The following is a 27379-nucleotide window of genomic DNA, read 5'->3' on the forward strand; positions in this document are numbered from 1 at the left end:
AAAGAAAGAAAAAGGAAACCATGATCAACTGGCAATTTGGCAATGTCTGCAATAGAAGTAAAAGGGGTAAGTGGCGGCCTGGTTGCCATGTAACTGCCAGCCTTATATGAGCTATTTCCTAACCTACCCATATGCCCTCACCAAGGTTTTGGAGTTCTTGAATCGATCCATCACAGTTGAGACAAACTCCTTCATCCGCTGAAAGTCAATGGGGTTGATGCTACCAGAGCCATCAATCAAGAAGGCAATATCACTGTCCTGCCGAGGGCACTCTTGGGGAACAAGAGAAAGAGCATGAACTAATTAAGTACTAGAGACTGGGGTTCATTTTTTGCATGTCAGCTCTCGGCTAAGCAGTGAAAATAAAAGGTAAACAATAGGAACCCATGTTCCAAGTTTAATAAAAACATGGACACAATCCCAAGATCACAGCCACCAGGAAGAAAGCATCTGCCAGAAAATACTGTTGTCACTTTTGAAGATCAACAAAAGATCAACAAATGTTCATGGAATACAAGTAGAATCACATAGCTGAAGGAAGAAATAGAAGTAAAAAAGAAACAACTACAAAATTTAGAAGATGCTTGTAAGGATATCATGCTTGCAGATAGATGACTACTGCTTAATGATACCTTATCAAATTGGTGATGTTTTCATTGGCCATTTATAAGAATAAATACAAGAAATGTTAGGAGAAGCAAAGAAAAGTTTGCAGGAAGAAACCGATGCCTTAGAATCTAGAGTGGAATCAATTGAGCAGGTGTTAGCATATTTAAAATTTCAATTATATGCAAAATTTGGGAGCAAAATAAACCTTGAGGCTGATGAAAGTTAAACATTTTATGATACTTCCTAAAATTTGTTTAATAAACTTGAATATTGTTTAATACGATTTGAAAGGTGCATGAAGTATAGAAAACTTTAGCTAATTCTGCCCGAGGAAGTCGGGAAAAATGATGATATCAGAGCTAATTCTGAAAATGAGAAATAATTTGCCAGAAATACAAAGGGAGAAATAAATTACAGGGAAAAAAGGAATAGCACATATAACAATAGGCTGGATGTCCTCCTCCCTTCTGTCCCCAGCCCTAAATCCACTTTTTACCCTCCTCCAATCTGCTCTGCACCCCAGGAAGTCAGACCACATGGACCACATGGACCACATGCATTTTGGGCTCCTTTGCCCTCTGATTTCTACTTGGATTTGCCCAATTAGGAACCTCAACAGAAGATTGGAGGGAGCGAAGAGTGAGATCAGAGTATTCTCCCCTTACTACCCCACCCCGGAAGTTTGCTTTGGGCCAGCTGTGTCCCTCAATGGAAGAGCACTGTTCCTTCAAGGAAGCACACTCCAGACAACTCTCTCTCCTTCTGAATTCTGGTTACTTCTCCCTCTCCTTGTCCAATCAGCCTAGGAATGGTAACAGCTCTGCTGCTGCTTGCCCTGGCTTCCTGGATCATCCACTGTAGTTCCCTAAGACTCTATCAAACCTTTAAAATTAGTCCCTTTGTAAATACACCCTTCTCCAATTATTCTAACTGGAGTGTACCATCTATTCCAGTCAAAACGCTGACTGATACAAAGGAAATGAACATAAAAGAACTCTGCAGAATTGAGGAATGGAAATGGCACTACTAAGATAAATCTGTGTGATGCGAATAGAGATAAGCCTATGTCTAAGCAGAGGAGAGTTGGGAAGGGCCTCTCTATCCCAAAAAAAGAAGTTCGACTTTATCCCTTAGGCAATGGAAAGCCACTGAAGTTTTCTTAGAAAAGGAGACAGGTGATCTTTTTTGTATTTAGAAAGATTACTGTAGCAATGAAAAGTTTCTAGCCACTCTATTCATGATTGCCAAACATTGGAAACCACCCAAACATCTTTCCATGTGTGAACAGATGAACTTGTGACTGGGACTGAGGTAAATCTATGCAATGGAATATTATTTGGCAATAAAAAAGGAAAGAACTACTGATAGACACAACAACACGGATGAATTGCAAATACATTATGCTAGTGAAAGAAGCCAATCTCAAAAGGTTATAATTCCATTTATGTAGCTTTCTTGAAAAGACAAACTATATAGTGGTGGGGAACAGATTAGTGAGTGCCAAGGACTGGGATGGAGAGGGAGAAGGCAACTAACTATAAAGAGATATAGCATGAGGGGCGCCTGGGTGGCTCAGTAAGTTAAGTGTCTGCCTTCTGCTCGGGTCATGATCCCAGGGTCCTGGGATCAAGCCCTACGTTGGGCTCCCTGCTCAGCGGGGAGCCTGCTTCTCCCTCGCCTTCTGCCTGCTGCTCCCCCTGCTTGGGCTCTCTTTCTCTCTGTGCCAAATAAATAAATCAAATCTTTAAAAAAGAGAGAAAGAGATAGCATGAAGGATTTTTTAGGGGAGTAACAGAACTCTTGTATTCTGTTCATGTTGGGTTTGTGGGGGTTTTTTAAGATTTTATTTTTAGGGATGCCTGGGTGGTTCAGTCAGTTAAGGGACTGCCTTTAGCTTGGGTCATGATCCCAGGGGCCTGGGATGGAGTCCTGCATCGGGCTTCTTGCTCAGTGGGGAGTCTGCTTCTCCCTCTGCCTGCTGCTTCCCCTGGGATAAATAAATAAAATCTTTATAAAAAATGATTTTTTTTAAGTAATCTCTACAACCATCACGGGGCTGGAACCCACAACCCAGAGATCGAACGTCACATGCTCTACTGACTGACCCAGCCATGTACTCCATGTTCATGCTTTTTTTTATGAAAATCTATACATACCTTAAAATTCAGGGAACTGTACACTAAAAGAAAAAAGGCCAATCTTACTGTATGATCTTTGAAAAAATAAAATTACCCAAAAAAAGGATTGGCTTTTTAAAAATATTTAAGCAGATTCTAACATTTATATGGAAAATATACAAAGAAAATTAACCAGAAAAATTGTTGAAATCTCAAAGATATGTTCAATGAAAAATAATCATGTGTGTACAACATGCTACCATTTGTGGCACAAAGTGAAGACTATAGATATGTTTATGGTTGTGAATATAGAATATCTCCATAAGACACAAGAAACTGCTAACAGTGGTTGAATCCCAGGAAGAAAACAGTAGGCTGGGGGAACCAAGAGAGAGAGAAGTGTTATGTGCTTAAGTGCTGTTTGAATTTTGAATCATTTTTAAAGAACTGAAAATGTTTTTTAAAAAGAAAAGTATGGGGGTGCCTGGGTGGCTCAGTCGTTAAGCGCCTGCCTTCGGCTCAGGGCATGATCCTGGGGTCCTGGGATTGAGCCCCACATCAGGCTCCTCCGCTGGGAGCCTGCTTCTTCCTCTCCCACTCCCCCTGCTTGTGTTCCCTCTCTCGCTGGCTGTCTCTCTCTGTCAAATAAATAAATAAAATCTTTTTAAAAAAAGAAAAAGAAAAATATGGGGGCACCTGGGTGGCTCAGTAGTTAAGCGGTCTGCCTTCGGCTTGGGGCGTGATCCCAGGGTCCTGGGATCGAGCCTCGCATCGGGCTCCCTGCTCCTCTGGGAGCCTGCTTCTCCCTCTCCCACTCCCCCTGCTTATGTTCCCTCTCTCACTGGCTGTCTCTGTCAAATGAATAACTAAAATCTAAAAAAAAAAAGAGAGAGAGAGAGAGAAAAGCAAAGTATGGAATCCTGAGAGTGAGGACTGAAGAAAGAAATGTGAGTGTAAGAGCTGAAGCCACAGAAGTGAATGCAATTGGGCACGAAGAACACATGGACAAGAATAGAAGCTGTAACCTGGTACCCCTACACATGCAAAGAAGGCAGAGGAAGATGGCCTGGAGATGAAGTTTAGCAGAAGCCCTTGGCAGTGGAAGAAGCAAGAAGAAGAGAGGGGAGGGGGAGTGGAAGGGAGGGGAAGAGGAGAAGAAGGGAGGAGAGGGGAAGGGAGAAATCTGGAGCCAAGGTGTTTAGGGAAGGAAGAGATGATCTCTAGGTCGCATCAGGAAAGTCAGTAAACATGAGGACAGAATAGAGATTGGCATTTAGGGAGTCACAAATGCCACTTGCAAGAGGAAGATTTATATGATGGTGAGACAGAAGCCAGATGTCAGAGGGTGAAGAATGGTGATATGGAGGAAATGGAAACAAGAGGAGAGAACTCTGTCAAGAAGTTTGGTTGTGAAGGAAAGGAGAAATAGCAGGTGTAGAGGAGACCAGGGAGAGGAAAGGTTATTTTCATTGCTATCAATATTGGTGGTTGATTGTTTTTAAGATATGGGTAAATGTGAGTACGTTTACATTCAAAGGAGGGGGAGAAATTTAAGCTCCTGGAGAGAATGAATGATTGAGGACGTGGGCTTCGAGTTGGTGACGTGATAAAGCCCCAAAAGCCCAGATAGAAGAGTGATTCATGGAAAGGCGGACAGTCAGGTCTCCCTCTAAAACCAGGGAGACACTGCCAAGGGTGGTACCATTGCAAAATTTGAACGAGGAGTAGGAGTAAGTTGAAGGAGTTCATCCCTGGCAGCCTTGATTTTCTTTGTGAAGAAGGAAGGAAGGTTATCTGTTGAGAGTAAACTACAAAGGAGCAGAGCTTGAGGGGGAAAAAAATAACTATGAAAGGAAGACATATCTGCCCTTGGTAACAGAACCAACTTGAAGACAAGGAAAAAGATGGCCAAGCAGTTGAAATAAGTGGCAGAAAGCAGCTTGAAAAAAAATTCAGTCACTCACTCACTCTCTTTCAATCAACAAATGTTTGGGGAGCAAGGGTGTGGTAGGCAGCCACCAAGATGGTGCACAAGGTTCTCATCTCCTGGAAATAACACCCTTGCATAGTCACCTTCTCTTGAGTGGGAGATGGACTTTTTGACTCACTTCAAAGGAACATAAGATGGCAGAAGCAATGTTCTATTACTTCTGAGATTAGATTATGAAAAGACTGATGGTCTTTCTTGGGTGTTTTCTCTCTCTCTCTCTTGCTCTCCTACTCCCTTGTTTACTCACTCTGAGGGAAGTCAGCTGCCCTCGGGTGAGCATTTGTGAACTTCTCTATAGGGAACTTCAGGTGACAAGCAACTGAGAGAAACCTCCAGCCAACAGCCTGTGAAAACGGTGGCCCTCAGTCCAACAATCTTGTAAATGAGCTTGCAAGTGGATCTTCTTCCCCCAGTCAAGCCTTTAGATGATACCACAGCTCCGGTTTAACAAATTAACTTCAATTTCATGAAAAACCCTGAGACGGAGGCCACCAGCCAAGCCATGCCCAGATTCCTGATTCATAAGAACTACAATATAATGAACATTTATTGTTTTTAGCTGCTAAGTTCAGGGGCAATTTGTTACGCAGCAATAGATACAAGAGCATAGAGCAATGAGCTAGGGAAGCAGTATCCCTGCTATCATGAAGCCTACATTCTAGAAGAAAGCACAGAAAAGAAACAAATAGAATATGTATATACAGATATGAAGACGGTGAAGTGAACAATGTGGTAGGAAGTAACGGTGGAAATGATTGTAAGAGCCACGAAGGAAAGGCCTCTTGGAAGAGGTAACATTTGAGCTGAGATGACAATAATGGGTGGTCAGCTAAGATCTGAGGGAAGAGCTTTCCAGGCTGAAGGAAGAGTAAGTGTAAAGGCCCTGAGGCAGGGACAGCTTGGTGTCGTTCTTGGAGAAGAAAGGCAGCCAGAGTGCCTGGAACACAGTGGCTGAAGTAGAAAGGTTGCGAGAGCCTCAAAGGCTTTGATCAGGAGACTCAGGCACTTACTCTAAGGATGATGGTGGGGGGGACATCATCTCACAAAGATGAGTGGCTATATCAGGACTTTTCTTAAAGTTCAAGACCCTTGCCTCTCCCCCCACCATCTCTATCGGAGCCCAGTTCCTTCCGGCTTCTGCACCTAGACCTCTAAGTTACCACTCAGGCTGGAAACAGCCCCATCCCAGTCCTGCCCTTACCCTCACACTGGCCATCTGTATTCTCTGACAAAAGCCACCTACCTCTGATCTTCTCTGGGAAACTCTGGGGCTGCTGCCATAGGTTGGGTCCAAACAGGAAGCATAAGCCATTCACATAGGTGTTCTCCTTACAAGTTTGGTGCACAGTGGGGCCACAGGCCTGCGGAAGGTTGCAGATGGGAGGGGTTGTTCCTGCCTCCTGTCCTTTCCCCCCAGCACCTCCACCCTCCACAGACCACAGACCAAGCAGCCATGGGCCCCTGACTCCTTCCCTCAGGACGCTCCCATGACCCAAGACAACTCACCAGCAGTCGGAAAGGTTTGGTGGCAAATGCCAGAGACAGGCCCAGAGACATGTTCACCGCCTCCAGGGGGACTGAGGAGACATAAACATATGGTCACCTTCAGGCAGTAAAAGGGGCTCTGTGAAGGTGAACAGAGGTCACTTTGACCTGGGAGACATGGAGACTTGACAGGTCAAGGAGGACCCCAAGTCTTAGGAAAGGAATGAAGGGGGTACCTGAGGATGTCTGAGGTAGAGTCCGTATACAGCACAGAAGCTAGGGAGCTGAACACCGGGGCCCCCAACAACACACCCCCAACAAAAGGAATGCCTGGAACACCTGGCAGGTGTATGTACAGGTGGAAACCTAGCCCTGGGTCCCAGGGAGGGGCAGTGACTCACCGCAGGCGGATGGGGTCACACTTGCCCGTGCTGTAGTCACACTGGTAGAGGCCGCCTGTTTGGTTGGCCGCCTTTATCTCCTGGGGGGCTCCAACCACAAACCTGGGGGGGTGAGGTAGGAAAATATCACCACAGGGATAAGAGAAAACTCTGACATGTGGGGAGAGAAGGAGACTATGGAAGTTCGGACACCCAGAAGAAAGCGAGGAGAGCCAACCCTCACATGTATTTCCCAGTTCCCAGAAATAGGAGGAAGACTTAGCAAAAAAAAAAAAACAGGAAATTTTTAAATCTTGGAAGGGGAAGGGCCTCTCTAAGAATGACACAAAACCAAGAAGTCATTTAAAAGTTGTCGAATCGTATGTTGTACACCTGAAACTAATAAAACACCATATGTTAACTATACTAGAATTAAATTTTTTTAAGATTTTATTTATTTATTTGACACAGAGAGACAGCCAGCGAGAGAGGGAACACAGGCAGGGGGAGTGGGAGAGGAAGAAGCAGGCTTATAGCGGAGGAGCCCGATGTGGGGCTCGATCCCAGGACCCCGGGATCACGCCCTGAGCCGAAGACAGAACACTTAATGACTGAGCCACCCAGGTGCCCCTAGAATTAAATTTTTTTTAATTAATAAATTCAACTACAGACCACAGTCCTTTTCAATAAATTTCTGTATGTGATATAAGGGAAATGCAAATCAAAGCCACAATGAGATACCATCTTACACCTGCATCATGGCTAAAAACAAAAAACACAAGAAACAACAGGTGTTGAAAGGATATGGAGAGAGGGGAACCCTCTTGCACTATTGGTGGGAATGCAAACTGGTGCAGCCACTCTGGAAAACAGCATGGAGTTTCCTCAAAAAGTTAAAAATAGAACTACCCTACAATCCAGCAATTGCATTACTGGGTATTTACCCAAAAAATATAAAAATACTAATTCAAAGGGCTACATGCACCCCAAAGTCTATACCCGCATTATCTACAATAGCCAAATTATGGAAAGAGCCCATATGCCCATTGATTGATGAATGGATAAAGAAGATGTGGTATATTGGGGTGCATGACTGGCTCAGTCAGTGGAGCATGTGATTCTTGATCTTGGGGTTGGGAGTTTGAGCCCCATGTTGGGTGTAGAGATTACTTACAAATAAAACTTTTAAAAAAATAAGTTATGATATATATACACACACAATGGAATATTATTCGACCATAAGAGAGAACGAAATCTTTCCATTTTCAATGACATGGATGAGCTAGAGAGTATTACGCTAAGCAAAATAAATCAGAGAAAGACAAATACCATATAATTTCAGTCATATGTGGAATTTAAGAAACCAAGCCAACAAGCAAAGGGACCAAAAAAATAAAAAGAGAGAGCGAGGCAAACCAAGAAACAGACTCAACTATAGAGAACAAACTGATGGTGGCTAGAAGGGAGAGGGATGGGGTGATGGATTAAATAAGTGATGGGGATTAAGGAGGGCACTTGTGATGAGCACAGGGTGATGTATGGAAGTGTTGGGTCACTATATTGTATACCTGAAACTAATATAACACTGTATGTTAACCACCTGGAATTTAAATTAAAACCTTTTAAATTTTTTCTGTATGTGCAAATGGCCAACAGACACATGAAAAAACGCTCCACATCACAAGCCATCAGGAAAATACAAATCAAAACCACAATGAGATACCACCTCACACCAGTCAGAATGGCTAACATGAACAAGTCAGGAAACAAGAAATGCTGGTAAGGATGCGGAGAAAAGGGAACCCTCTTACACTGTTGGTGGGAATGCAAGCTGGTACAACCACTCTGGAAAACAGTGTGGAGTTAAAAACAGATGTTAAAAATAGAGCTACCCTAGGACCCAGCAATTACACTACTAGGTATTTACCCCAAGATAAAAACATAGTGATCTGAAGGGGTACCTGCACCCCAATGTTCATAGCAGCAATGTTCACAATAGCCAAACTGTGGAGGGAGCCCAGATGTCCAGTGACAGATGAATGGATAAAGAAGATGTGGTATATATCTACAGTGGAATATTACTCAACCATCAAAAAGGATGAACTCTTACCATTTACGTCGACGTGGACGGAACTGGTGGGTATTATGTTGAGCAAAATAAGCCAATCAGACACTTATCATGCGGTTTCACTCATATGTGGAATATAAGAAATAGTGCAGAGGATCATAGAAGAAGGAAGGGAAAACTGAATGGGAAGAACTAAGAGAGGGCGACAAACCATGAGAGACTCGTAACTCTAGGAAACAAACTGGGGATTGCTGGAGGTGAGGGGGGTGGGGGGATGGGGTAACTGAGTGACGGGCATTAAGGAAGGCATGGGATGTGATGAGCACTGGGTATTATATGCAACTGATGAATTACTGAACTCTACATCTGAAACTAACGATGTACTATATGTTGACTAATTGAATTTAAATTTAAAAATTTCTGTAAAAGCAAAGTCAAAGGACAAACAATAAACTGGGCAGAGGGAGATCAGCAACTCGTGCCACAGACTACTTTCCTCAATATACTTAGAGCTCCTACAAACCAATAAGGAAAAAGAAAAAAAAAACAATAGAAAAATGGGCAACAGATAAGAAAAAGGTGTTCACAGAAAAGTGAATACATCTCTCATTTAAAAATAAGTGCAATTTAAAACCAAATTGAGATACCATATCTCACCTATTCAATTTGCAGATATCAGTAAGTTTGAAAACACACTGGGTTGGCAAATGGGTGGGGAAATCGGTTTTTCCATAAATTTCTGGTGTGAGTGTAAATTGTTGCCACCTCCATGAAGGGTAATCTGGGAAAACCTATTCACATCACACATTCAATATGTACCCTTTGATCCAGGAATCCTAATTCTGGGAATTTACTTCCAAACATACTTGTGCATGTGCAAAATGACAGCATTTTTCACATCACAAAAGTTTGGAAACAATCTAATGTCTATTAAGAGATTTAAATGTAATATCGATGTAAATTACAATATGTCAAAATAATAGAATATGATGCAAGCATAAAAAAGAAAGAGTAAGATAAATAAATCTTTTTTAAAAATGGGGCGCCTGGATGGTGCAGTCAGTGAAGCATCCGACTCTTGGTTTCAGCTCAGGCCCTGATCTCACAGTCATGAGATCGAGCCCCGTGTAGGGCTCTGCACTCCACACAAAATCTGTTTGAGATTCTCTCTCCCTCTTTCTTTGTCCCTCCACCATGCTCTCTCTTTCTCTATCTCTCTCTCTCTCTCAAATAAATAAATCTTTTAAAAAAATGAGTAAGGCCTTTATCTGGTAAAATCATGAAACTCTATTAAGAAAAAAAAATACAAAGTTTGGTATACAGCAGAGGACAGGACATTTTTTCTGGAAAGGTAATATTATTTCCATAAATATTATTTCATATAGGTAAATATTTTAGGCTTTGCAGGCCATATACTCTCTTTTGAAGCCTCTTGATTCTACCATTATTTTAACTCCAAAGCAGCCATAAACAATGAATGGCAAGTTGGGATGAGGGTTGTGTCAATAAAATTTATTTACAGGGGCGCCTGGGTGGCACAGCGGTTAAGCATCTGCCTTCGGCTCAGGGCGTGATCCCGGCGTTATGGGATCGAGCCCCACATCAGGCTCCTCCACTATGAGCCTGCTTCTTCCTCTCCCACTCCCCCTGCTTGTGTTCCCTCTCTTGCTGGCTGTCTCTATCTCTGTTAAATAAATAAATAAAATCTTTAAAAAAAAAAAAAAAGATCTGCTGTTTAAAAAATAAAAAATAAAAAAAATAAAATTTATTTACAAAAATAGGAAGCAGACTGCAGTTTGAGTATAACGTGCTACAAATTGTGTGTGGGATGGAGGTTAGGAAACTGTGCAACACGCAGCGTAGTTCTTCTCTGGAAGAACCCACAGGAAGCCATTTACCAGGGACCCTCCTGAGTAGGGAATGGGGGAAAGGTGTATGTGCTGAGACTTGTTACTATTGCGCTCAATCTTTTGGATTGAGAACTCTGTAACTGCATTACCGATCCAAAAAAATAAATCAAGAGAAAAATCAAGGAAATTGTGATTTTTTTTCAGGTGTATACATTTTAAAGAGAAAAAGTGTAAGACAGAGACGTCCACCTGCAGTCCTTACCCGGATCCCTCAAGCTGGACCACGCTGTGCCCAAAGCTCCTTGCATTCTCTTGGAAGATCGCTGCTTTTTCAGTCTCCAGGTTGAACCCATCACATAATAAGACCAAGGCTAGAGGAAGGAGAAGCGGTGAGGGTCAGGCGGGGATAAGGAGATAAGAAAGCAGCTTGCCTTCCTGCGCCATGCATCTACCTGCTGAAATTCACCCCAACCCAGCATGGAGATGTCTACGTCCCAGGTCTGGTTCTGTTAGCCCTACACTTTTTCTCTAAAGGGCCAGCTAATATTTTAGGTTTTCTGGTCCAAGAGGCAAATAGCATATATTGGTAGGTATTTCTAAAACAATAGAGAAAATGCATTTCCACATATTTTTCGATAAGGAAATACAAAATATAATAATGGCTCAGTCAGTAGAGCTTGTGACTCTTGATCTCGGGCTTGTGGATTCGAGCCCTACATTGTGCGTAGAGATTGCTTAATAAAATCTTTTTTTTAAATGTATTAATGAGACAAATGGAATTCTTTGGGGAAGAGAAAGTCATTTCACTGGGATTCAAGGACAGTATTCCCTATCATGAAGAGATTCTAAATGCTCATTTGAGGGCCACCTGAGTGGTTCAGTGGGATGAGCAACAGACTCTTGATCTCAGCTCAGGTCTTGATCTCAGGGTCCTGAGTTCAAGCCCCATGTTGAGCTCAATGTTGGGCGTGGAGCCTATTTTTTAAAAAAATTAAAAATTAAAATAGGGGCGCCTGGGTGGCACAGCGGTTAAGCGTCTGCCTTCGGCTCAGGGCGTGATCCCGGCGTTACGGGATAGCCCCACATCAGGCTCCTCCACTATGAGCCTGCTTCTTCCTCTCCCACTCCCCCTGCTTGTGTTCCCTCTCTCGCTGGCTGTCTCTATCTCTGTCAAATAAATAAATAAATAAAAATCTTTAAAAAAAAAAAAAAAAGCTGGAATCTCTTTTAAAAAAAAAAATTAAAGGGGCTCCTGGGTGGCACAGCGGTTAAGCGTCTGCCTTCGGCTCAGGGCGTGATCCCAGCGTTATGGGATCGAGCCCCACATCAGGCTCCTCTGCTATGAGCCTGCTTCTTCCTCTCCTGCTCCCCCTGCTTGTGTTCCCTCTCTCGCTGGCTGTCGCTATCTCTGTCGAATAAGTAAATAAAATCTTTAAAAAAAAAAAAATTAAAATAAATGCTCATCTGAGACCTACAAAAACAGGTGGGAGGAAGCCTCCCCAGATGCCCACCAGCCTTGGTTTGCTGATTCCTGGCCTAAGGTCCACCAATGTGGGGGTGCAGTCATCCGGTCTCTGAACTCCACCCTATCCTCCCATCCTGCTGGTCTGCCCAACAATTAAGTTCCTAAAGACTCTTAATTAGGCAATTTCCTTCCTATGCAATTCTCAAGCGCTTTTTTTCCTCTTCTGTGGTTCATTCTCACAAAGTACAGGCATAAAAGGAAACAAAATTGAATCATTTTGGTCAGTCATTCAACTAACATTTACACCTGGATCCTTGGAAAATAAAACGCTGGGCCAAGTGAAGGTGATAAGATGGAATCCAAGAAGAAACACTCAGAATCCAACAAGTGTTATGCACCCTTGGGCATATCATTCCACCTCTCTGGGGCCTCAGTTTCCTAATCTGTAAAGTGAAGGGGCCAGCCAAATCCCACTGCATAAGTCTATGAATTTAATTATTCATCCAATCTTCTTTGGGCTTGCCATCTTGGTCTGGTTCCACTCTCTGCTTGTTCTTGAATCCCTTAGCCTTCCCCAAATCCCCTTTGTCTTCCTCCAGGCTAACTCCTAGATATTCTGTGCCCTCTCTCTCTACTTAGACTCAAAAGAGACCCTCCTCCTCTCCCTGAGGGCCCCCCTCCAAGTCCCTCGTGTACCTGGTAACAGAAGGAATCTGTGAGTCATAGCGGGAGAGAGCAGGACCCGTGGGGCTTCATGCACCACTGAGCCACTTCAAGGAAGCCACCAAAGACAGGAAGGACAGAAAAGGAGAAGTTGGTTACAGAAGTCTGTTAGCCATTCAAAGAAAGAGGGTGGAGGCTCAGCGAGCATGCAAGGCCTGCTTGACCTTCTTGAGGCTACGAACAGACTGTGCTCCCTTCCTACCCAGATCCCTCACCCAAACCATGAAGTTCATTGTCCCAAAGGTGTTCTTTTTTTGCCCACCTGCTTCTAGGGTTGGCCAAGCATTATGAAAAGCAAGCTGAATAGACTTAGGGCCTGCCTCCTGGACCGTGTGTCAAAACATTAATACAGACAAGCACGTGTGGGAAGTCACACTGTTTCTTCCTGAAAGCACACTTCGCAAATGTCCTTCCCTCCAGCCCAAGGAAACGAGGAGTACCCTTCAGCCAGTGCGGTTCTCCTTTCGTAGCCATCAGAAAGGACAATTCACGTACAGAGAAACCCCATGCTTTTTTAATATTATTTTGCTTTAAAAAAAAAACTAATGAATCGTTGAACACTACATTAAAAACTAATGATATACTATATGTTGGCTAATCGAATATAATAAAAAAAATTGTTTTAAAGCCTCAAACCCTTTGTCCAGGAATTTTCACTTCCAGAAATTTATCCTAAGAAACAGTCGAGAAGTACAGTCAAAAATGTATGTACAAGCTTGTTCACTATGGCACTGTTTTTATTTTTATTTTTATTATTTTTTGGCATTGTTTTTATAATGAAAATCAAGGACAGCTTAAATACCCAACAACAGAGGGATTGGTAAATAATGCCTCACTCTGTGATATATCCTTACATTCCATCATGTCTACTCACTTATAAATCTGTTTTCAAAGACACAGGATCATAATTTCACGTGTTAACCTTCAAGACAAAACTGTTAGTTTTGGGGGTTTTTTTTAAGATTTTATTTATTTATTTGACAGAGATAGAGACAGCCAGCGAGAGAGGGAACACAAGCAGGGGGAGTGGGAGAGGAAGAAGCAGGCTCATAGCAGAGGAGCCTGATGTGGGGCTCGATCCCATAACGCCGGGATCACGCCCTGAGCCGAAGGCAGACCCTTAACAACTGCGCCACCCAGGTGCCCCAAAACTGTTAGTTATTTTACCAGCAAAACTGGGTTTATTCAAGAATAGTAGAAATTGCAATTTGAGACTTAGAAACTATGGCAAAACTAGAGGCAAGTCCCAAAAACAAAGGACAGGAAAGCTCTTTCACAGGGGAAAGGAGGGAGTTGGGAGGGCTGTTATACACAAAAAGTCCATTGGAGTAAACTGGGAGTTCAAAGTATAAGGAAGGGAAGAATGAAGGGGAGGTAATCAGAAGGGGGAATGAACCATGAGAGACTATGGACTCTGGGAAACAAACTGAGGGCTTCAGAGGGGAGGGGGGTGGGGGATTGGGCTAGGCCGGTGATGGGTATTAAGGAGGGTACATATTGCATGGTGCACTGGGTGTTATACGCAAACAATGAATCATGGAACATTGCATCAAATAAAAAAAAAAGTATAGTTGCTTTTCATTGCTGAGTCGGGACCGTCTCTCATTGGCAGGCTGTTGGTTGGCAAGGAGAAAATCTTTCTTCGTCCTGTTGGAGGAAAAATATATTAACTATAGATGTCTTCCTGCTGTGAATTCAAGTCTCTTTCTGTTGGGGTCTGCCACTGATCATGAGCAGTAGGATGTGAAAGCTCCCCTTCCTGGCCTCCTGCCTCCATTTTAAATGAGGTTTCCTTTATTCAGTCACACACGAAATACATAGCATACCAAACTGTACCTTGTATGTGACTGCTAATGTGACTCCCCAAGCCAATGATTTTTTCACTCTATCTCCAACACATTTTCTCTCGCCCCTCGTCCTACCTTCTTAATAACCAGAGCAAATAAATGTTTGATCTCTGAAAAAAATCCATAAAAATTCTATACATTTTTAACAAAATTACTCATTTAAAAAAATGTGTGTGTAAAAAAACCAAAATGTGAATAGTGATTATCTTCGGAGGGTTGGATTATGGATTTGTTCCAGTCATTTATTGCTGCCTAACAAGCCACTCCAAATCTTAGTGACTTATTGTGTCATGGTCCTGTGGATTGTCCAGCTTCAGCAGTCCTAAGGGATCTCACGTGGTCACAGTCAGATCATGACTAAGACCAGAGTCATCCAAGGCTCAGTTGGTCTGGACTTTCAAAATTGGTCACTCACATGGCCAGCAGTTGGTGCGGGTGGGGGCTCAGTTGGGACTGTCAACTTAAGTACCTCCATATGGCCTCTCTAGGTTCCCTGGGCTTCTCACAGCATCGTGATTAGATTTCAAGAGTACGTGTTCTAAGAAACAATAATCGAAGTGTCCAGTCTCATAAGATTTTGATTTGAAAACTGCCACAGAGTCTCTTCCACCATATTCTATTGGTCAAGCAGTCACAGAGCTCATCCACATTCAAGGAGAGAAGACATAGATCCCACTTCTCAGTGGGAATTATGTCAAGGAATTGTGGTCTATTTTAATCTGTCACAGGTTGATTTTAATTTTCTTCTATATTCTCATGTATTTAAAACTTTTATACAAAAAAAACACAAAGAATGGCTTTTATAATCAGAAAGAAAAGAACAACACCAATAAATAATTTAAAACAACAAAGTGCCTACACATGTTAGCAGGAAAAGGGGCTGAGGAAAGAGGAATAAGGCCTTAGGCCCTGGATGAGAGGACACCGATCAGGGTGTGGAGGAATAATTTCATGAATATGCTTGGTTTGTTTGGTAAAAGCTTTCACTCTGACCACCACAGGAAGCTGCTATAGCTCAGACATCAGGGCCTGTTTTTGTCCTGAACAGTGGCCAAGGGCCAACCATCTATAAAGGCATGGGTAAAATTTCAGAATGGCTACCCAACCCACAGAGACTTTCTCATTTACTCAGCACTGGGTGTGCCCCTAACCAGGTAACCACAGGTGGACACCTGTCTATAGGCTCCCAGCCATTTCCTCTCATCTATTCCTCAGCCCCACTCTTGATAATATCTTAGCTTGGGTTCCACAGTAAATGGACCCTGAGACAAGGATCCAAGTGCACAATTTATTTGGGAGGTGATACAGGAAATACCGGTGCTGGGCGATACAAAAGTAAACATAACCACCATTGCCTAGTACTTTACAAGTCACTTTCACAGACATAAGCTCTTCTGAGACTCATGCTCAAACTACGAGTTAGATGCTATTAACAATTATAATTGGCATTTCTTTTGGGCAGATGCTTTTATGTTTAATATGGATGATTATTACTAGCCTTTCCTGTGACTTAAGAAATCTCCAAAGTTAAAAAAAACTTTTTCACTAATATAGTCTCAAATATTCATTTTACTTATGTTATTTAATTTCTAAAAATAATAATAATTTCTGACTTTGTGCAAAACTGTTTTAATTTTTTTTTATTTTATGTGTATGTGGTGTGACATAGGGAGTCCAAGTTCATTTTTGTTCACATGAACAAATAATTTCCCAGTTCCATTCATTGAAAAGGTTTTAAAATAAGCTTTTAGAAGGAAATTTTGCTTCTCTGTATTTGTCTGGGGTTTTTTCTTTATTTTTTTTTAACCATTCATCTATTCTCTATCCAAGTCAATATAAAGTGAGATTCCAGTACCACATCACACCACCCGTGCAATTTTCTCTTTGAATCTGAGTAACTCTGGCACAGCTAGGAAACCACTTCAAAGAATTGTTCTGATCATTTTGTCAACTCCCCAAGAGCAAAAATTATGGACAGCAGTAATACCCGATCATAACGCTTTCCCGCACAAGGCATGTTCTAGGGGCAAAAGTCATCATTTGCAGAAAGTATGAAAATCCAAGACTGGTAACAGTACCTTGTTAGAACTAAACTTATTCAGCAAGATGAACATATAAAAATCTAATCTATTCTTTATTCAGCTAAGGTTGACTAATCTTCTAATAAGAAAATACCATCCATAACATTGAAAAGCTGTAAAATGTGTAAGCATAAATCTAACATGAAATATGTAAAAACTATATTTTTTAACTGTTTTGCTTTCCTCAAGGACATCAAACAATAGAGAGACAAGCCGTATTTGTGGATGACAAGGCTTAACACTATAAATACGTCAATTCTCCAGCAGAGTACTCGGTAATTCAGTATACTCTCACCCAACAGAATTACTATTGAATTTGACAAGCTGATACTAAAATTCACCTAGAAGTGGGGCGCCTGGGTGGCTCAGTCACTTAAGCATCTGCCTTCAGCTCAGGTCATGATCCCAGGGTCCTGGGATGGAGCCCACATCAGAATCCTTGCTCAGCCCGGAGTCTGCTTCTCCCTCTCCCTCTTGCTGCCCCACCTGCTTGTACTCTCTCTCTCTCTGTGTCAAATAAATAAATAATTTTTTAAAAAATACATAAATAAGTTTTTAAAAATAAAATAAAATAAAAATGAAATTCACCTGGAAGAGAAAACACATAGAAATAACTTAGAAAACTACGAAACATACCTTATTGCATCATACCATTCCACAGCCAGAGGTGCCACATCAAAGCAAAACCCCAAAGCCATTGTAAGTTAAAGTATGGTATTGGTTCTGGAATAAATGCATAAGGCCAAGGAAAACAATACTGAATGTATACCCAGAAATCCGGTATTCCCATCAGAAATAATTTATTTCTCTTAATGAAAAAGCAAATACTTTCTTTGATCCCGTTTCCCCCACCAGTGAGGGTTCCATTTTTTGCTTCCTTTTTGCGAAACAGTTTCTAAAACAGTTGTCTGCATTTGCTGCGCTCAATTCTGCTCCTCCCACTCTCTTTAAACCCATTCCAGTCAAGCATTTGCCCCACCCCAGCCCCCACTCCACCAAAACTCTTTTCGTCAAGGTCACCAAGGGTACGCGGTGAACTCCGATAGTTGTTTCTCAATCCTCATCTTAAGTGATTCAGCAGCAGTTTTTGACGTTTGAGCACTCCTTCCTGGAACTAATTTGTACATTGGCCTTGGGGGCTCTCCGCTCTCCTGGTTCTCCTTCATCCCAGTCCCTCCTCCCTGTTTCTTTTGTCAGTCCCTTCTTTTCTCCCAAGCTCCTAAGGAGGGTCCCAGAGCTCAGTTTCTTAGGTGGTCTCAAGGCTATAAATATCATCTGTATGCTGACCATGCCAAAGTTTGTATCTCCATCCCAGACGCCTTCCTTGAGCTCCAAACTCAGATATCCAACTTCCTGCTCGATGTCTAATAAGCACCTCAAACCGAGTATGCTTGGCTCTCAATCTTGCTTCCCACGACTTGCCCCATCTCAGCCCCAGGCAGACAACAAGGCTAGGTAAGACCAAGGCATGACTGATTGGACCAATAAAGACACAATAAGCCCCTTTTAGGTTCCGTTTATTACCTACCTAGATGGCAAAACTAAATTTCCACATGGTTCTTGTCCTGCAAATCAAAAAGGATGAATTGAAAAAGGGGAGGCAATATTCTAGACTAATAGATGAGACAGTTTTAGTCTGTAGCTCTTGGGGTTGGAGTGGGGGAGCAAGAAAGTTTTATACCTCTTCAGAACCTGGGAGACCACAGAAATTGGTACATGAAGGCCTCCTAAGGAAGAAGAGAGGCAAGCAGAAAATGGCCCCAGTGCAGCTCCCCACAGGCCTCCCACACTCTCTGTTCTGGGAAGATCACAGGCATTTTGCCAAAACTCAGACAAGCAGTTGTTCAAGCCTTTGCCTGTGTGGTCTATGTGGCTGTGCCAGGTGGCCGGGCCACCGTAGTGGGGATATTCTCACACATTCAGTCAATAGCAACAGTGCCCTGTGTGATCTGTCAACATGAGGCATATTGTCCCATTCTCCCACCCTTACCTCTCTGAGCTCATCTCCTTCTCTTTGACCCCTCGCTCCTTCCACTCCAGCCATGCTGGCCTCCTTGCTGGTCCTCAGACATTTCAAGCACACTTCCAGCACATGGGCTGTTCCCTCTAACTAGACTACTCTTCCCCCAGATATCTTCAAGACTCATTCTCTCACCTCCTTCAAATATGTGGGGTATCCCATGAGTCTATATTCAACTTCACAAATCCTCTTTACCATGTTTCTTCTCCCTAATTTTCTGCCTTTGCCCTCAAGAGAATGAGCAAGGAAGCAGGGTCTCCTTAATCTCTCGTGCCCCACATGGCACCCAGGACTGTGGCTCCTGTCTTCCTAACACAATCTCCCAGACCTATCTCTCCAAATCTTCCCCCCACTCCCCACCTACACAGACAAGTTACTTCTGTCTAGACCTCTCCAATTTGCTTGATCCATCACATTCAAAGGAACTAGCCGCACAGGAGCTACCCCTCTGAGAAGGTTCTGGGAAGTACAAATAACACAATATTGTTTGTCCATTATGCTTATTGCTGAGAAAAGTTCCATCTGAATGTCATTCTTAGCAATCTGGTTAAGCCTTTGGGTCTGAAGCCAGATGAAGGGGGGGTAAAATCTTATCTCTATAAGTGTTTGATCTTAATTAAGTTAGCTATTCTCTGGATCTCCTCGTCCTCATCTGAAAAATGATGGTGATAATAGTACTTAACCTCTTGGAGTTGTTGTGATGATTAAATGAGATTAGCAGATGTCAAAGTGCATGTTTTGAATATTCAGTCAACATTAGCTATAATTATTCTATGCACTGTGTCTTGGGTTGACCAATGATATGGCTAGCACATCCCCATTGACACATAAAGGGTATATTGGCCTCAAAGCTGCCTGCTGCTCTCTCAGAAGCATTCTAGATGGTTCCACATATTCCCTCAGTTGTCCAAGCAGGGATCCAAACTTCAGGCAGGAGGAAGAAACAGTTATACCATATGCTTTGTGGGAGTCTTAGGTATCCCCCCCAAGATCACACTAAGAACATGGTTGGCAGAGGTCACTTGCAGGGCAAAGACCTCATGCACTGAGACTGCCCCTGAAATACTTCTTCCTCTTTCTCGTCCCTGAAAGAAGAAGTGGCTCAGGACTTGACCTAAGCAGGACTGAGGAGAAAATTACTAATTTCTGGAATAGGACAGAAAGGAAGTTGTACGTCCTTCACCTGAGAACAGAAGGAAAAGAACCACAAACTCTTTTATCTGATATTTTTGCTTCTAGAGGAAAGGGGTAGACACAAATGTCAAAGGGCAACAACTTCTCCCTAACTCCACAAGACAGATCATTTCCGGGGAGTAGGTCAGATATGTCCTAAGATACATGACTCCGTTCAGTCCCTGACAGTTGAGCCAACCCTACAAAACCACCGTATTTGTTTTGTTTTGTTTTGTTTTTTTTGTTTTCTCTTGGTTGCATTAACATACAAACTATTTTGACCATATTAAAGAAAACAAGAAAAAGCAACATGCAGTCCCACTTCCATCATATATCAGGTTTACTTTTTTTTTAAGATTTTATTTATTCATTTGACAGAGAGACGGCCAGTGAGAAAGGAAACACAAGCAGGGGGAGTAAGAGAGGAAGAAGCAGGCTCCCAGCAGAGGAGCCTGATGTGGGGCTCGATCCCAAGACGCCGGGATCACGCCCTGAGCCAAAGCCAGACGCTTAACGACTGAGCTACCCAGGCGCCCCACAGATCAGCTTTTCTGCACTCACTCCCAGCACAGATATAATTTACAAATTTGTCATGATGGGGTAGGTTTAATTCTGTACCATGGTTTTGTGATATAACATTTTAGCACAAATATTTCATATTTATACCCATTTTAACGGGTATAAATTCCACCTCCCAGGGCAGATACTTTAGTGGGTTAACTCCAGCTCCCTCTCCCATGCCTCTCTCCGAAACAGACTAGAAAAGCTGCCTACAGGCTTTCCCCAGCCCGCCTCCAGTGGCCATGTGATCCCATTCTGACCAATGAGATGGAAGGGAAACCTTGATGGACAAAGAGGCTGACATTTCCCCTCCCTGAACCTTCTTCCTGAAAAGCGGAAGTGATGACGGGAGCAAACTACGTTGTGAAGGAATAGAGGTCGCAGGAAGGGAATGAAGTCTATTCACAGAGAGGAGCCTCGATACCATGAGGGGAGCCGCACAGCCCCCGAGAGAGACGTGGAGAGTGAGTCCTGGAGCAGCCTGGATTCTGTGGGTGCTTCGGGTTTTAGTCCAGCCTCCACCATCCTCATACCTGATCCCCATGTCTCCACACCAAGCCCCTATTTTCTTGAAGAAATTCAGGCAGGTGTCTATTCTTTATAAACAGGCAAGCCTCCAGGTATTACAGCTGTTCTTACAATGTATAGTCATGTTGGTGGCCCCAAAGGATAGAGGCAATTCGGGGTTTTGTTCTTTCTGTGCCACAAGAGGAGAGGAGGCTGTGCCTACGCCGGGAGCCCACGGACTGCTGTCCGAACTCCTTGTTTCCTGCGGAGCATTGCAGGACGAAGCCGACTGCAGATGATTTCAAGTTTTTTATTCTGCTATCAAAGTACACCCCCAACTTCTGGCTAAATAAGGCCAAGGATCAAGAGGGAAAAGGGCTAGCATTAGATTCATTTTTTTTTAAAGATTTTATTGATTTGACAGAGAGAGAGACAGCCAGATAGAGAGGGAACACAAGCAGGGGGAGTGGGAGAGGAAGAAGCAGGCTCCTAGCGGAGGAGCCTGACGCTGGGCTCGATCCCAGAACGCAGGGATCACGCCCTGAGCCAAGGCAGACGCTTAACAGCTGAGCCACCCAGGCGCCCCTAGATTCATCTTTATACCCTATTTGAAGCAGCATCAGTCAGTAGAAAGCCAGCTGAGTACAGCACTGCTCTGTGGAGAGTCACACATAAATATACCTGGCCTGACTTGGCCATTGGAAGCCACCTGACATCATGGTTAAGAACATGTCAGTTTATCTGGGTTCAGTCCCTAGCTCTGCTTTCTACTAGCTGTGTGACTTTGGGCAAGTTAACTTACCTCTCTGAGCTTCGTTTTCCTCATAACTGTTAAACCTTAAAAATAAAAGTTATCTTACTAGCAAAAATAGATTTATTTGAGAATAGCACAGAACTGCAATTTGGGATACGGAAGCTATGACAAAACCACGGGCAAGTACAACAAACAAAGAAGAGGAATGTTCTTTTATAGAAAAGGAGGAAGCTGGGAGGAATTGTTTTGAACAACAGTCCATTGGAGAGAAGCAGAGTTCCTGGCGATGATGGTTTCCCGTTGGCTGAATTGCAGGGGTGGTCAAGTTCTTATAGGAGATGCAGTATGCATCTTTCCTTGTTGGAGCCTATAATGTATAGTTCTTTCCTGTTGAGGATTCTTCTGTTGGGGTCTGTAATTAGCAAGTCTTCCCGTAACTGAGGTTGAGTGGTACAGTTTCCTCTTCTAGCCTCCCACTCTGGCCTCCTGGCTCTGCGTTAGTGAGGTTTCCTTTTATTAATTTTCACATAATCGGAAACCATATTACTTACTCATGGTGAACATTTGTTGTTTCAGGCTACTCAATACCCATTCCTCCCTTGTTTTGCTAATAGCAGCCCATTTCCTTTTGACCAATTACCCCTCTATCATTGTATACATTTCTTGGTGAGACAATAAATCAAGGTAAGTTAAGGTGCCTTACCCCCACCTTAACTAAATGAGTAGCCTCTGGACCAAAGTAAGACCGAATGGACTCTCTACTTTTTTTTAAGATTTCTTTATTTATTTGAGAAAGGGGGAGCGAGCACATGTGAGTGGGGGGAGGGACAGAGGGAGAGAGAGAATCCCAAGCAGACTCCCCGCTGAGCACAGAGCCCAATGCAGGGCTCGATCTCACAACCTGAGCCAAAATCATGAGTCAGACACTTAACCAAGTAAGCCACCCAGGCACCCCTGGACTCTCTCCTTTTAATCTGAATTTTGAGCACAGTGATGCAGGGCAGAAACTTAATATTTGGTTTCTTTCTCTCCTGTCGGGACTGCCAAAGCCATGGTTTCTGTCCTCTCCGAGTCGGCTTCCCTTCCATCCTATAAGCCACCATATTTCCTTCCAGTAAATTTCATTTGTCACTTCTTAGCCAAAATCTGTTTCTGTTGGTTCTGCCCAATAAGCCCTACCTGATGCCCTACTTAGCAACAACAACAAAAACAAAAAACAAAAAATTGTAAAGATTAAATAATGCGGGGCGCCTGGGTGGCTCAGTCAGTTAAGCGTCTGCCTTCGGCTCAGGTCATGATCCCAGGGTCTTGGGATTGAGCTCCACTGGGCTTCCTGCTCCACAGGGAGTCTGTTTCACCCTGGTCCCCTCGTCCTCTGCCCCCCCCCACTCATGAGTGCCTCCGCTCTTTTTCTCTCTTTCTATCAAATAAATAAACAAACAAGATTAAATAATGTATGTGAAAAGCTTAGCACCGTACATGGCATGTAGGATGTACCCAACAAATGATACTTGGTATTAGTTGAGGCTGAGGTTTCATTGCCGTAATAAGACATGAAAATCACAAAGCCTTAAACCAGACTGCCTTATCGACCGTCCAGGGAGGTTCGAGAAGTTCCACGGTATTGGAAAGCCAAGCTCCTTCCAGCAGGGGGTGTTATCCCGAGGTATGTCTTCATCCACTTCATCAAAGACAGCCTACCATCATGTCCACCTTCTCACTGGCAGGAAAAATAGAGGATATGCCTCTTTCCTTTAAGGGTGTGACCCAAAAGCTACACCTATTTCCCTTCCCATCTCATTGGCTGGCATAGTCACACATAGCTACAAGGGAGATTGGAGTTTAAATTCCAGAAAAATTTAGAGTTTAATTTCTAAAGAAGAAAATAGATACCAGGGGACAACTCGGTGTCTCTGCCACATTGTCATTACCATCACACTAACTATCCTCTGGTAACAACATTTGGTACAGTTTGACAAATAACCACGATGCTTGACCTTATCTTGTATCATGACAGTCACATTCAGCTTCAGGGTCTCCCTATTCAAGGTTTTACAGACCTGGGGGTTTGGGGAAGGGCTGCATGTATAAGATCCTTCCTCCAGAAAAGTTTTGTGCAGCTTAAATAAGACCAAGAAATAGGGAGATGGGGACTTCATGGTTCCAAATGAAGAAACACATGTTAGAGAATGGGCTAAGCCTGGAGAGGTCAAGTGAGTTGGGCATTTCCTCCTCCAAGGGACTCCTCAGCAGGGAAGGGGAACACAGTAAAGCTAAATATCACCCCCAAGAACACCTTGAACTCAAATCCTGAAGCTCATAAGTAAAAGAGATGGACTCAGTCTGCACCAGAATGCCTCTGACTACCAATAGGTAGCCAGGCACATGTGAGGAACCCTCTGCTATCTCTCCAATTCTTTCTTCCCAGTGTCTCACCCTGGAAGAGCTAGCTTTCAGTTAGACGAGGAAAGAGAAGAAAGAGGATTGAAAGAGCAGATCACACCCCTGTCACCTCAAAGTACCTAGAGCCGAAATAGACCCTATATGGTATGGTGAATATATATGTATCTTTCACCCAGACTATTCATTCAACAAAAATTTACATGTCTTACTTGAGAGCGGGGATTGCGTCCTGTTCATGGCTCTATCCCAGGACCCAACACTATATTTGGCTGGGGCTCAGGAAATGCTGTTTGAAGATTTTATTTATTTATTTATTTATTTATTTATTTATTTGAGAGAGAGAGAGCAGGGGAAGGGGCTGAAGACAGAGAGCGAGAATCTCAAGCAGATCCACATGGAGCCCGAGGCAGGACTCGATCTCAGGACCCTGAGATCATGACCTGAGCTGAAATCAAGGGTCAGATGCTTAACTGACTGAGCCACCCAGGAGTCCCGGGAAATGTTGTTTAGATGAACCACATCACAATTTTGATTTTTGTGTTGGACACTTGTGGTTGCCTCCCCAGCATCCAATTTCCATCTTCCCAGCAACTGTGTTTTTTCAAGTTTTTATTTAAATTCCAGTTAGTTAACATGCAGTGTACTATTAGTCTCAGGTGTACAATATAGTGATTCAACAATTGCAGCATCACCTGGTGCTTATCACAACAAGTGCCCTCCTTAATCCCCATCATCTATTTCACCTTCCCAGCATCCAATTCCCTCTTCCCAACAACTCTTAATTTCCATTTGGAGAACTATGGGGTTTAAGATTCGCCCCCAGTTCCAAGTGCGGAGCATGTGAATTAAGTTAAGCCAATCCATTTATTCCGTACCCCTGACTTCAGTAATTGGTTTAAGTGCGAGCATGTGACCTAAGCCAAACCCATCAAAGGGGATCTGAGGACAAAGATGCTTTTTCTCTTTCCAATGTAATGTAAAACCTGGAACCTGGTAAAAAGCAGACATTTTCTACTGTGAAGAAAGCCCACGTGAGAATAAACCAACACAGCATAAAAACAAAGCCAGATCCCTCTTGCAAATGTGAAGCTCTGGATCAAACCACACCTGAAATCCTTTCTACCTCTGGACTTTACAATCGCATGAGTCAATAAATTCTTTTCATGTCTTAAGTCATTGTGGGCGGAATTCCTTATTTGCAACTAAAAGTATCCCAGCTGATACAGAGATATTAAGTTTTACACAGTGGAAGAAATCCAAGCTGACCTATGATACAAACAATTTCCAAAAGTCAGTCCAACACAAATGAAACAAGGGGATGTATGTAAATATACATGAATTTTCAAATAACCCAAAGAAAAAGCAGAGAATGTGGAGGGCTTATTTAAATATATTGGACAGCTTGCTGCCAAATTTGGATAAGAAGAAACGGCTCAACCCTCTAGGTGCCTTCTTTAAAATCTTTCAGTATTTCCCTACCATCAACAGTTAAAAGCCAAACTCTTTAATCCCTGATAATTTAGTCCATAAATAACTTTCAGCCTCATTGCTAGCCATTTATAGTCCAAGCACACTACATCTGTTACACCTGGTATGCCCTATGTAATAGCCAGCGTTCAAGATGGCCCCTTTGATCTTCCTCTCTTAATATTCATTCACAACCCTTCCACATTGAATCATGGCTGGCCTGTGTGATCAATAGAATACAACAGAAGTGAAAGTGTGTGACTTCCAAGGCATTTTGGCTGCTGCCTTACTCCCATGGATTACTCTTTCTGGAGTCTCAAGGAAGCCACCCACCATGCTGTTAAGGACATTTGAGCTACCCTGTGAAGAGGCCTTGATGGAGAAGAACTGAGGCCTCCCAACAGCCAATATGAACTCACCCTCTGTGTCAGTGAGCTACTTTTGAAATAAATCCTTCAACACCCGTCAAGCCTTCAAATGACTGCGGCCCTATCTGACATCTGACCACAAGCTCTTTAGCTCACATTAAAAACTCTTTTTTCCTGGGTCATAAAAATGCCAATGAAGCCTACGTAAGATGTAGTGGATGGTTCTGTAGTGTCTTTTGCTCTCAAAAGAATTAGTCTGAAGATAGAAACGTGTACAAACTATTGCAACAGAGAACTGAAGCAATAATGTGGCCAAAAGCTGAGTGCATGCAACATGGTGGTGGGGGAGGGAAGGAGGTTAAATTTTGACAGCATTTAGAAAGGAGGAACATCTGGTTTCAGACACTTCCTGCTCACACATAGAACAAGAAGTGTGGGTGGTTTTTTTAAGATATTTATTTATTTATTTAAAGAGAGAGAGGGAGCAAGCAGAGAGAGGGGCATAGGCAGATGCAGAAAGTCAATCTCAAACAGAGTCCACGCTAAATGTGGAGCCCGACGCGGGGCTTGATCTCATGACCCTGAGATCACAACCTAAGCTGAAATCAAGAGTCAGATTAACCGGTTAACTGACCGAGCCATCCAGGTGCCCCAGAAAATCCACCAGTAGGGTTGCTGGAGGGGAGAAGGGTAGGGAGATGGGGTAATTGGGTGATGGGCTTTGAGGGCACTTGACGTAATGAGCACTGGGTGTTATATGCGACTGATGAATCACTAAATTCTATCTAATGCACTATATGTTAACTAAATTGAATTTAAAAAATTTTTTAATTATAAATAAATAAATAAATAAATAATCCACCAGAGATGCTAGAAAAGCCATAGCTTGGAGTCTTTTTCCAGGATCTTGATAATGAAAGTTATTTTAAGAGTAGAGAACAGGGGGCGCCTGGGTGGCACAGCGGTTGGGCGTCTGCCTTCGGCTCAGGGCTTGATCCCGGCGTTATGGGATCGAGCCCCACATCAGGCTCCTCTGCTATGAGCCTGCTTCTTCCTCTCCCACTCCCTCTGCTGTATTCCCTCTCTCGCTTGCTGTCTGTATCTCTGTTGAATAAATAAATAAAATCTTAAAAAAAAGAGTAGAGAACAGGGAGGTCTTAGAGGTAAGGCACTGAGTCTAGAAACAAACTGAAATTTGAGAAGAGGTTGGAATGATGTCCAATTAGAACCTGGAAGGGAAAAGTGGATCTTGCAAAGATTTAGAAAGTAGAAAAGGGAAGACAAGCTCGGATTTAGTTGTAGATGTGGGGATGAACTGATTAATCTGAGCAGCACAACTAGAAAGGCAGCATTAGGGACATATGTGAAGAGTTGAGAAATAAAATAGAGTTTCTTTAAACACTGAAGCACATTTTACAAGAACCATTCCATTTTTATGCCACAAAAGACCAGAAATGATTCAGGCCACACTCTCTGATCATGGTACATTAAAGTAAAAAATAGAAAGTACC

At 42.9% G+C, this 27379-nt stretch overlaps 1 protein-coding gene, 1 long non-coding RNA gene and 1 pseudogene across 2 annotated transcripts in view; 1 reads left to right on the top strand and 2 right to left on the bottom strand.

The window, feature by feature from the left end:
• LOC100475340 (integrin alpha-M) overlaps nt 1-13689 on the bottom strand; it is a 37786-nt gene extending 24097 nt beyond the window's left edge. Inside the window, exons 1-6 of the mRNA XM_034669549.1 lie at nt 12661-13689; nt 10762-10870; nt 6602-6704; nt 6223-6294; nt 5960-6077; nt 142-272 (exon numbers count right to left, since the gene is read on the bottom strand). Of these exons, the coding sequence (XP_034525440.1) occupies nt 142-272; nt 5960-6077; nt 6223-6294; nt 6602-6704; nt 10762-10870; nt 12661-12688 (561 nt within the window). The 5' untranslated portion in view covers nt 12689-13689. The remainder of the gene's footprint in view (nt 1-141; nt 273-5959; nt 6078-6222; nt 6295-6601; nt 6705-10761; nt 10871-12660) is intronic.
• LOC105240009 lies at nt 405-835 on the top strand (annotated as a pseudogene).
• A 444-nt stretch (nt 13690-14133) lies between the features above and the next one.
• Nucleotides 14134-17569, bottom strand: LOC105239999. The gene is made up of 3 exons (XR_858915.3): nt 17444-17569; nt 17252-17338; nt 14134-14334 (listed from the first exon to the last, which is right to left on the bottom strand). It is a non-coding gene; the product is annotated as an uncharacterized LOC105239999 (long non-coding RNA).
• Nucleotides 17570-27379: the final 9810 nt, after the last annotated feature.

Source organism: Ailuropoda melanoleuca, chromosome 10 (assembly GCF_002007445.2).
Source record: "Ailuropoda melanoleuca isolate Jingjing chromosome 10, ASM200744v2, whole genome shotgun sequence".
Lineage (NCBI taxonomy): Eukaryota > Metazoa > Chordata > Mammalia > Carnivora > Ursidae > Ailuropoda > Ailuropoda melanoleuca.